The sequence below is a fragment of the Macaca nemestrina genome, chromosome 9 (genome assembly GCF_043159975.1).
Source record: "Macaca nemestrina isolate mMacNem1 chromosome 9, mMacNem.hap1, whole genome shotgun sequence".
NCBI lineage: Eukaryota > Metazoa > Chordata > Mammalia > Primates > Cercopithecidae > Macaca > Macaca nemestrina.
The window spans coordinates 84,539,592-84,549,406 of record NC_092133.1 but is presented as its reverse complement, the minus strand read 5'-3'; the positions used below and the strand labels follow the sequence as shown (position 1 = coordinate 84,549,406).

Here is a 9,815-nt window from a genome sequence, read left to right as displayed (position 1 = left end):
CAGGAAGGAGGCCAGGGAGGGAGGCAGAATGTAACTTGGAACCACTCGTTCCATGAAGGTCCAGAGCAGTCCCCAGCCCTGCTCAGGGTGGCAGAGTTGGGCTGGCCAAGGTATGCACTACCCAGGCTCAGATGTACCTTCCAGTGTCCAGCTGGTCAGGGCCCTTTGGAAGCCTGAGCAGGGAAGATATTGAGAGTGCAGCCCGGGAGCATCAGATTTGGAAGCAGCTCCGCAGTGGGAGAGGACCCCATGCTTGCACTGAGGGTGCCCAGGCCTGGGAGCTCAGCACAGGGCACCAAGCTGGCCTTTCCTGTTGTCTCTATCACAGCCTCAGTGCCCCCACAAGGTTCTTCCTAAGGAAGCGTCATGGCCATTGGACAGGTGACCTCAGAGGCCAAACAGGAGATACCATGAGGAGGAACAGGCCAGGACGAGCCAGCTGACGTTGGCAGTCGGAAGGCCTTGGAATGAAGGTGGGCCCTGGAGCTCCCCATGTGAGGAGGGTGGAGCCCCAGGCCCCAGTCAGGGGCTGACATAGAGGGACACAAACCCACTATTCCTGCCATTCCCATTTTACAAAAAATCTAGACATTTGCATTTTTAGAAAGAATGTTCAAGTTTTCTTGCTTTTTTTGTCCTTTGAGACAGGGTCTCACTCTGTTGCCCAGGCCAGCATGCAGTGGCATGATCATGGCTCACTGCAGCTAAATTTTAAAAATTTTCGTAGAGACAGGGTCTCATTATATTGTCCAGGCTGGTTAATTGCTGGGCTAAAGCGATCCTCCCACCTCAGCCTCCCAGTGTGCTGGGATTACAGGCATAAGCCACCGTGCCTGTCAATGTTCAGGCTTTTCACTGTGGGCCCCCGTTTTTGAAAATACTTGAAAGGCTCAGAAAGCATGTCAGCAGGCCAGCTTCACCCACAGCCCACCTTGAAGGTGTGACGCTGCAGGAAGGCAGGAAGCAGGGATCACAGGAAGCTTTCTTTGGGTGCATGGACCAGGGGCACCCCAGGCATCCGCAGGGATTGGAATGAGCGGGGCCTGGGCCAAGAGGCAGGGATGGAGGCCAATGCCCTTGGCAGCTTCAGACCTGCGGGAAGCCCGGCTGGCTCCTGGGGCCAGCCCCACCTGCCCTGTGTCCCCTGTGGTGTTTGACTCAGGGCAGGAGCCACAGTGGTGGAAGGACACACTCCCTGAGCCTCAGGGTGGGTGCCCTGTGGTCCTTACTGGTTCAGGAAGAGCAGGAGATGAGGAATCACTTGTAGGTCTCTGGAATCACAGTTAAAACAGGGCTTCTGTGATGGATTCCCCTGAGCAGGGTCCTTGGTGACTCGCCTGCCGCACCCGAGTCCTGGCCCTGCCCCTGTGGGTGTCCTGCCTGCCACAGGCACACAGAAGACAGAGGGGAGAGACCCAGAGGGTTGAGCAGCCCTGAAGGAGGCATCCAGGCCTGGGTGCCCAGCTCAGGCACAAGACAGGGTGTCTTCAGGCAGCCTTGTGGCTCCGCTTACACCTTACATCAGGGAGGGCCTGGCTGAGTGCACGGCCTGCACACCTGGGGCCCGAGGGAGCACCACAGATTTCAGGGCGGGAACATCACGCTGACCCCACCCTGTGCAGGGGCTAAGTGAGACCTTTCCTGGACTCCTTGCTTTAGGCATGGTAGGGAGAGGGCCCTTGAGTACTCAAGGCCCAGCCGCCTCCTCTTGGACCCTCAGTGACACCAGGTGAAGATTTGGCCCAGTGACACACAGACATCGGTCGAGACACAGCACGAGTGGTGTCCTGACCACCCTGCCATGTGTGCTGTCAGGCTCCCAACCAAGGTCGCAGGGCGCCCCTCAGCTCCCTGGAGTTCCCTCTGGCCCAGCCCCTCAGGCCTCCCTTGGGGGCTCAAAGCAGCACTCCCCTGACTGGTGTGAGTGTGAGCTGCAGGATGCTGCCCTCCGTGCAGTAGGTGATGAAGGACAGTCGAGTTCTCGGGCTGGAGAGGAAGCACGTGGCCCTGAGAAGCCAGAGAAACAGCCAGAGCGGGTGACACCCATTCGCCACCTCCCACCCTAACTCTTCCTCTTTGGGGCCCCTTGCTAGATATAGGGAGGTGAGATAAATGTAGTGAAGCACTCTGAGGCCTGTGGAGATGAGGGGCCCACAAAGGAGAGTCAGAATGGCAACTCGCTGCATCCCCACGATCCCAGCACCTCCCAGAGACACTCGCACTCACCACACACACACACCCCCCCACATATGCACCGCCACACACACACAAACACACACAAACACACATCACACAGACACACATACGCACATAGGCACACACACCACACACATGCACACACAAGCACACACATGCACACACACCACACACATGTGCACACACACCACACACACATGCACACACACGCATTCACACACCCCACGCTGAACATGCAGGAAGATGGACACACAGCTCTCACAGCTGGTCTCTCTCTATTGGAAAATACTTTGCCTCCTCACCCCATTCCTCTCTCCTCTTCCTCATCCCTCATCCACCTTAGAAACCAAGCAACAAGGCAGAGCAGAGGGAGTACAATTCAGGCCAAACCCACAACTTCCCCACACCATCTTCCCATCACCTGTGTTTACTGAGGTCAGACCACAAAAGCCCTCTGGGGCCACCACCTAGCTAGAGGGTCCAGTGAGCTGCTGGGGTCCTGAGTAGTTTGGGGAGAGGCCCCTAGAGTCCCGTAAGCAGAAACATCTAGTGCAAGGGCAGCCTGGGGCAGGCCGATGTGTGGGGCAGCCTGCCAGCACCTGCCGCCCAGTGCTGGAAGCCAGGAGCACTGGAGAATGGAAGGACTGCAGGGCTCAGCCAGGACCCAGCGGCCCATCCAGTCCTGACCATGTGCACACACTGGAATGCTCTGTGCCTCCCCTCCCAGCATATAAGTATGGTTAGGTCCTTCAGGGTTTAGATGTGCTCAGCATCCTGCTTGGCACATGGCAAGTTCTGGATTCATGTTATTTCACATTCTCCACCTGTGCCCAGAGACCTTCCCCCATCCATCCTGGGCTTGAGCTTTGCCCCCACTGGGGTCCCCAGCAGAACCCTAGGAGAGCGGGCAGGTGCACGTAGCAGGGGGTGACTGAGAGGACCGTTTGGACCCTTACTCCCGCTCTCTGGAAGAACGCGTTCAACAAGGCTGCCAGCCTTCAGCGAAGCCCATCCATTGTCCAACCAGATGCCTAAGTGGGGAATCACCACCCTCAGGGCTGTGCTAAGGATCAAGGGCACAAGACCTGGCCAGTGCATCTTGGAAGTCCCTAGTCTGGGCAGGGGGGAGGGACTCCCCTTCCAGCAAGCAGGGAGCTCCCCTCATTGCTGGCTTTGCTTAGAAGTTGGTGGGCTGGGGTCTGCATTCCCTAAGCATCAGCATCCAGTAGGAATGAGAAAAATCAGAGGGAGTTCAGTGGTTGCCTCCCCCAAAGTAGTGAGCTGAGGATGGTGGAGTGAGCAGTCCTGCTAGACACTCCCTATCTGCTCCTTGCGCACAGCGTCCCGTTTCTGGTTTCCACCTTGGTCAGCAGTGCCGCAGCACGGGTGTTGCTCAGGTCTGTCTTTGGAGTTATTCCACTTTTTGTCTTAAACTCTGTGTTTGTGTTTCATTTCTTATTAATGAATTTTAGAACTTTGGCTCTTTTAAAACTCTGCATTTGTCTTAATTAGCTGTTCTGGTCATATAGTTTTATTCCTTTATCTTTTTTGAACACTTTATACACCCTTATTTTAATATTCCTTTTAGATCACTCTATTCTCTTTACTCTCTGGGCTTTGAATCTCCTTGTTTCTTGTATCTGCTGCCTCTCTTTGGGGAGATACCTGGGAGTTTTTCCTCTGAGCGCCTCTTCAGTAGGAAATGATTTTCCACGAGAATCCTGGTTCCCCTGGATGAGGACGGTGTCTCCCGGGGAGAGTTTCCTGTTTGGTTTTGCTGGAGCCTGGCGGGTTCCCTCAGGTGCAGATGGGTATAGTGTTAGCTCCTCAGCTCAGAGTTTCTGTACCAGTCACTGCAGACCTGGGGTCCTGGTTTCCCACAGATGCCCAGGGCAGGGGCCTTCTTCTGTGCTAGGTGCTGCTCCGTGGTATTTGTTCCGTGACTCTGCAAACATTGTTTTAAAATCAGTTTGTAACATCGGCCTAGTAAACAAATGTAACACATGTGCCTCCTGGAACAATGGACTGGCACACCACCCCCTTCTCATCTTCATCCCAGTCCTCAGGGAGGCCCCTGGTCACTGAAGTCTGAGGCCACCAAGGCAGGAAGACCCTGGGGGGAGGGTCAATGAGAGATGCCTCTCAGCCCCTGTTCCTGCTGTCCCTGGGCCTCAGGGTAGAGCTTCTGCGGACTTTGTTCCTTCCCGTTTCTGAGACAGCCTGAACTTGGGCCACCCTCCCCTTCATGGAGTCCCAGCTGTCAAACAAACACCTCCAGGGCCATCTGCTCTCTGAACAAGAGTTTCCTCCTGGGATGCCCCCACCCACTCACAGAAACAGGGATATAGGGAAGAAAGGACCAGGATTTCTGGTTGCAATGATTGTATCCATGAGTTTGAGACCCCCAGGTTACCTTTGGACTCATGAGCTGAACTGCTGGGCATTCTGGCCTGGATGTCCCTGGAGCCCCAGAACCTCCACAGGGATCATGAGCAGGGGGTCACTGCCCCAGAACAACGAGGACACCCACACCCACATGGTCTACCCTAGTTCCTCACTCATCAGAAGAAATGACGAGATTCCAAGGTCCCCTCCAGTGTCACAGGCTGGCCTGAGCCATAGGGTCCTGACCCAGCATGGCATCAAATGCCTGGAGCTCATCCTGCAGGAGCAGCCACGGAGGAGCCCCTGGGTGTGCTGGGTAGGGGGGCTGTACGGAATCTCATTCACTCTGGACAGCTGTGGTCTCTGCAGAGGCCAGGGGTCTGTGGCCCCCAAACTACCCTCAACGATGCAGTCCAGCCAGAACTGGAGCCTTTTGGCTTCAAAACGTGTTGGAGTCTTTCCCCAGAGCCCATTGTCTTTTAGAAATTACCACTTAGGGAGGGTAGTGCTGCTGATAAAGCCTGGCATGCACTGAATTGTGTCCTCCCCAAAATTTATATATTAAAGTCCCAACCCCTGGTTCCTCAGGATGCAGCTGTACTGTGTTTGGAGAGGATTTGTAAAGGTTAAACGAGGTCATTAGGGTGCGCCCTAATCCAGTACGACTGGTGTCCTTACAGGAACAGTTTAGGAAACAGACATGCGTGGAGGGAACAGCATGGGAGGACACAGGAGGAAGGCAGCCGTCAGCAAACCCGGCTCCATGAGACCCAGAGGAAACGACCCCCACACCTTGACCTTGGACTTGCAGCCTGCAGAATTCTCAGGAAAAGTGTCTGTTTTTTGTCACTCAGTGTGTGGAACTTTGTTCTGGCCCCTAGTGGACAAATACAATGGCTTTGCTGTTAACAGCCTAGTGGACAAATGCAAAGGCTTTGCTGTTAACAGCCCAGACCTATGTTTCCTGCACATAAGGCATGGGACTCCCTCATCCCCTCTGCCCAGGTCCAGCCCTCGTCTCCGAGCTGAGCTCACCGGGTAGGCTGCGGGCAGCAGGCGGGAGTGGGGCCTGATGGAAGGGGCGGTGCTGAGGCAGTGAGGGCTGCAGAGGGATGCTCACTTGCTCATGTGGCTCAGCTTCGTGGAAGCATCAGGAGCAGGTGTGAAGGAAGCAAGGTGACAGGGGCCACTCATGGGGAGACAGATGGGCAGGCTCCTCTACATGCTGGAGACAACTTTGAGGGCACCTGCTCCACCCACTGCCACACCCTCAAACTTCCCCATACCCTGTGCATGGTCCAGCAGTAGCCCTGATTGTATGATATGACCTTGGTGGTCAGATCAGGCATGCATGCACAGCTTGACCCAGACTATGGGATCAGAATCTCTCCCCAGCAACGTGGCCATGGGGTCTCTGAAGAGAGGACGAGCAACCGCAGACTGCAGGGCTACTCGCAACAGCCAAGTACACAGAGAGGCAGAGGTGAGGAGAAGGGAGCAGAGCTGAGGCCACATGGCCCAGGGAGCAGGGCAACCTGAAGGAGACCCCAAGCAGGGGTCCTGTGGGTTTTCCAATGTCTGGTCCTGCTAAGACCTGGCTGCTCTTGTGATCATGAGCTGGCAACCTACAGTCACTACAGCCCTGTCCTTCTGTTGTCTCCTCTTGGGTCCTGCCTCTGCACAGCCTGTAGCCAGGCTCAGGCTGGGATCTCCCATATGGACCCTAAGGCAGGCTTTCTTACACTTTCCACGGAAATTCTCCAGCTGATAGAAGTGAACTCCCCAAGCTGGGGCCATATTCTCAAGTGGTCTGTAAAATTTTTGCAAGGTTTGTGGTTCATCTAAAAGATTCATAATTTAAAAATGGAATTCTTGATAGTTAAGTCAAGGCAGATTGGGTTTCTGGTGAGAGTCAGCTCTCTGGTTCATCGTTAGCATCTTTTGGCCAACAATGTCTCCTGTGTCCTCCCACCGTGGAAGGAGGGAGGCAGCCCCCTGGGGCCTCTTTTATAAAGGCACTAATTCCATCCATGAGGCTCCGCCCTGGTGACCTAATCACCTCCCCATACCCCCACTTCCTCATACCATCCCTTGGGGTTTAGGATTTCAACATAGGAATCTTTAGGGGACACTAACTTTCAGGTCATAGCATTGGACTTACACCATTGCCACACCCCCGCCCCTCTAATTCTTGGGCCTTCAGACTCAGACTGAGTCACACCACTGACATTCTTGTTTCTGTAGCTTGCAGATAGCAAACTGCGGGACTTCTCGGTCTCCATAACCACATGGGGCAATTCCTATAATAAATCTCCTCTTACATATACCTGTATATATCCTGTTGGATCTATTTCTCTGGATAACTCTGGCTAATACGCACTGCAAGTACCTGTGCAATATCAAGGGCCTGGCTATCTGCTTGAAATGTAAAATAGAAAACAAACGTGTGCACGCACGCACGCGCGCGCGCGCACACACACACACACACACACAGAGACCCTGCCCAAAGCCACCTGCCAAGTGCCTGTCCTCAAACCAAGGCCCAGGCCCCTTCACCCGTCTCCATCACAAGCGTCGCCAGCCTGTCTGACAAACTGCCCTACAAAGTTACTGACATTGGCCTGGCCTCCTGGATACACAAGGCCCTGAACATTGTGGAGAATGAGATGCCAGGCCTGATGCACATGCCAGAGCTGTGCTCAGCCTCCAAGCCACTAGAGGGCACCCGCATCGCAGGCAGCAGGCATCGCCAGCTGCCTGCACACGACCATGGAGACCGTCATCCACATTGAGACCCTCATCATCCTGGGTGCCCCAGCAGCAACATCTTCCTCACCCAGGACCATGTGTTGACTGCCATTGCCAAGGCTGGCATTCCAGTACATGCCTGGAAGGGCGAAAGGATAAGGAGTACCTCTGGTGCATCGAGCAGTCACTGTAATTCAAGGACGGGCCCTCAACATTATTCTGGAGGATGGCAACGACCTCACCAACCTCTTCCACATGAAGTACTCACAGCTCTTGCTGGGCATCTGAGGCACTTCCAAGGAGACCAAGACTGGGGTCCACAACCCACACAGGATGCTGGTCAGTGGGATCCTGAAGGTGCCTGCCATCAATGTCAATGACTCCATCACCAAGAGCAAGTCTGACAAGCTCTGTGGCTGCTGGGAGTCCCTCATAGATGGCATCAAGTGGACCACAGAGGTGATGATTGCCAGCAAGGTAGCAGTGGTAGCAGGCTACAGCAACATTGGCCAGGGCTGTGTCCAGGCCTGTGGGGTTTTGGGGCCCACGTCATCATCACCAAGATCGACCCTGTCAATGCACTGCAGGCTGCCATGGAGGGCTATGAGGCGACCACCATGGACGAAGCGTGTCAGGAGGGCAACACCTTTATCACCACCACAGGCTGTGTCAACATCGTCCTTGGCCAGCACTTTGAACAGGTGAAGGATGATGCCATCATGTGTAACACTGGACGCTTTGATGTGGAGATCGATGTCAAGTGGCTCAGCGAGAACACTTGGAGAAGGTGACCATCAAGCACCAGGTGGCCGGGTACTGGCTGAAGAATGGGCGCCGCACCATCCTGCTGGCTGAGGGTCAGCTGGTCAGCCTGGGTTGTGCCATGGGCCACCCTGGCTTTGTGACGAGTGACTCCTTCATCAACCAGGTGACTGCACAGATTGAGCTGTGAACCCACCCAGAGAAGTACCCCATCGGGGTTCACGTCCTGCCCAAGAAGCTGGATGAGGCAGTGGCTGAAGCCCACCTGGGCAAGCTGAGCATGAAACTGACCAAGCTGACTGAGAAGCAGGCCCAGTACCTGGAGCATCTCCCCTGATGGCCCCTTCATGTGTGATCACTACCACTACTGAGAGTCAGACCTGTGTTTCACCTTCCAGCTGCTGTTCTTGCCCAGGCCCTGCCTCTCCTTCTTAAGAGCAAATAGCACCAATTTTGTGACTGGTTTGTCAGCATCCCCCATCGACTCCTCAGGGCTGGTCACTCGGTTTTTGGCTTCACTTGCACCCTCATACTATTCCAAGTGTGTCAGGGGAACTGTGAGGCCCCTCCTCAAGCCCTGGTCACAGTGGAGGTGTAAGGGAGACAGCCACAGGGAACTGTGAGCTCAGTGGTCTTGGAACTGCTCATTAAGTCAGTCCTCCCTTAGCCTGAAGTTGGTAGTGGAGTCACAAAGCCCACATACTTTACCATCTAGGCCTTCCCCTGGCCTGTGGACTTACACCGTGTGCTCGGTTTACAGGTTCAGTGGTTCCTCAGCCCCTGACAGAAGGAGCTGTACTGAAGGGCAAGGAGGAACTGTTTCAATTTTCCTGAGAGCTTGGCTTAGTGCTGGGCCTTCTCTTAAACCTCATAACAATGAGGTTGGTACTTTCAGTCCCTGTTTTACAGGGGTTAGAATATACTGTTAAGGACAACTGAGAAAGAACAGAGAAGTGACAGCCAGAGGTTGAGAAGGGCCAGAAAAGCATAAAAGCAGGCATAGATTGGCCACTACTTTGTAACGAGATGGTTCCTATCACAACCCTCGGTCAAAAAGAGAGTAATTTGGTTTATAATGTTAAAAGAAAGTAGGAAGGTAGGTAAATAAAAAATCTCAATACCATAAAAAAAAAAAAAAAAAAAAAAACAGGGAGAACACAAAACAGAATGAATACTTCAATAGATACCTGACCAGGTATGCAAATTACCCAGCACGGCACAGGCAGAAACACTAGGCAGTGCTTGAGACACAGAGTTCCCTTCTGCCCCTCTGTCTCCCTCTACATGCTGGGCCTACTCAGGGAATCCTGGTGAGACATGGAGTTCCCTTCTGCCACGCTGTCTCCCTCTACCTGCTGGGCCTACTCAGGGAATTCTGGTGTTCACAAAAGGGGTCAGGGGAACTGCATGAAGACCACAGCTTTGTGTAGGCCCAAAAGCTTCAACACAGGCTTATGGATGTGTGGTTGTGTATGTGTGCATGCAGAGGAGTCCTGCAGCCATGCCTGGTGGGAGTCTGGGGGAGGCTCCTGGCTTCAAAGAGTCCAAGCCACTAGCCCAGGCTTGGAGACCTGAGCTGAGGGATTGGAGGGAGGGGCTGAGCAGCAAGCTCAGGAATAGCCCAGGCCAGCCAGGAGGACAGTCCACCCAACCAGCAGTGGTGAGGGGGCCTCGCCCCAGCCCAGAGCTGGGTCCACTGGCCAGCCAGGTGGAGGGGTTCATTC

General features: G+C 54.4%; 1 protein-coding gene and 1 pseudogene across 2 annotated transcripts in view; one reads left to right on the top strand and one right to left on the bottom strand.

Moving 5' to 3' along the window:
• Window positions 1-3,463: 3,463 nt before the first annotated feature.
• LOC105486681 (anthrax toxin receptor-like) overlaps window positions 3,464-9,815 on the bottom strand; it is an 84,712-nt gene continuing 78,360 nt past the window's right edge. For both annotated transcript variants that reach the window (XM_071069895.1, XM_071069896.1), the window contains one exon: window positions 3,464-4,141. In XM_071069895.1, the coding sequence (XP_070925996.1) occupies window positions 4,016-4,141 (126 nt within the window). In that variant the 3' untranslated portion in view covers window positions 3,464-4,015. The remainder of the gene's footprint in view (window positions 4,142-9,815) is intronic.
• Window positions 7,170-8,462, top strand: LOC105486715 (adenosylhomocysteinase pseudogene; annotated as a pseudogene).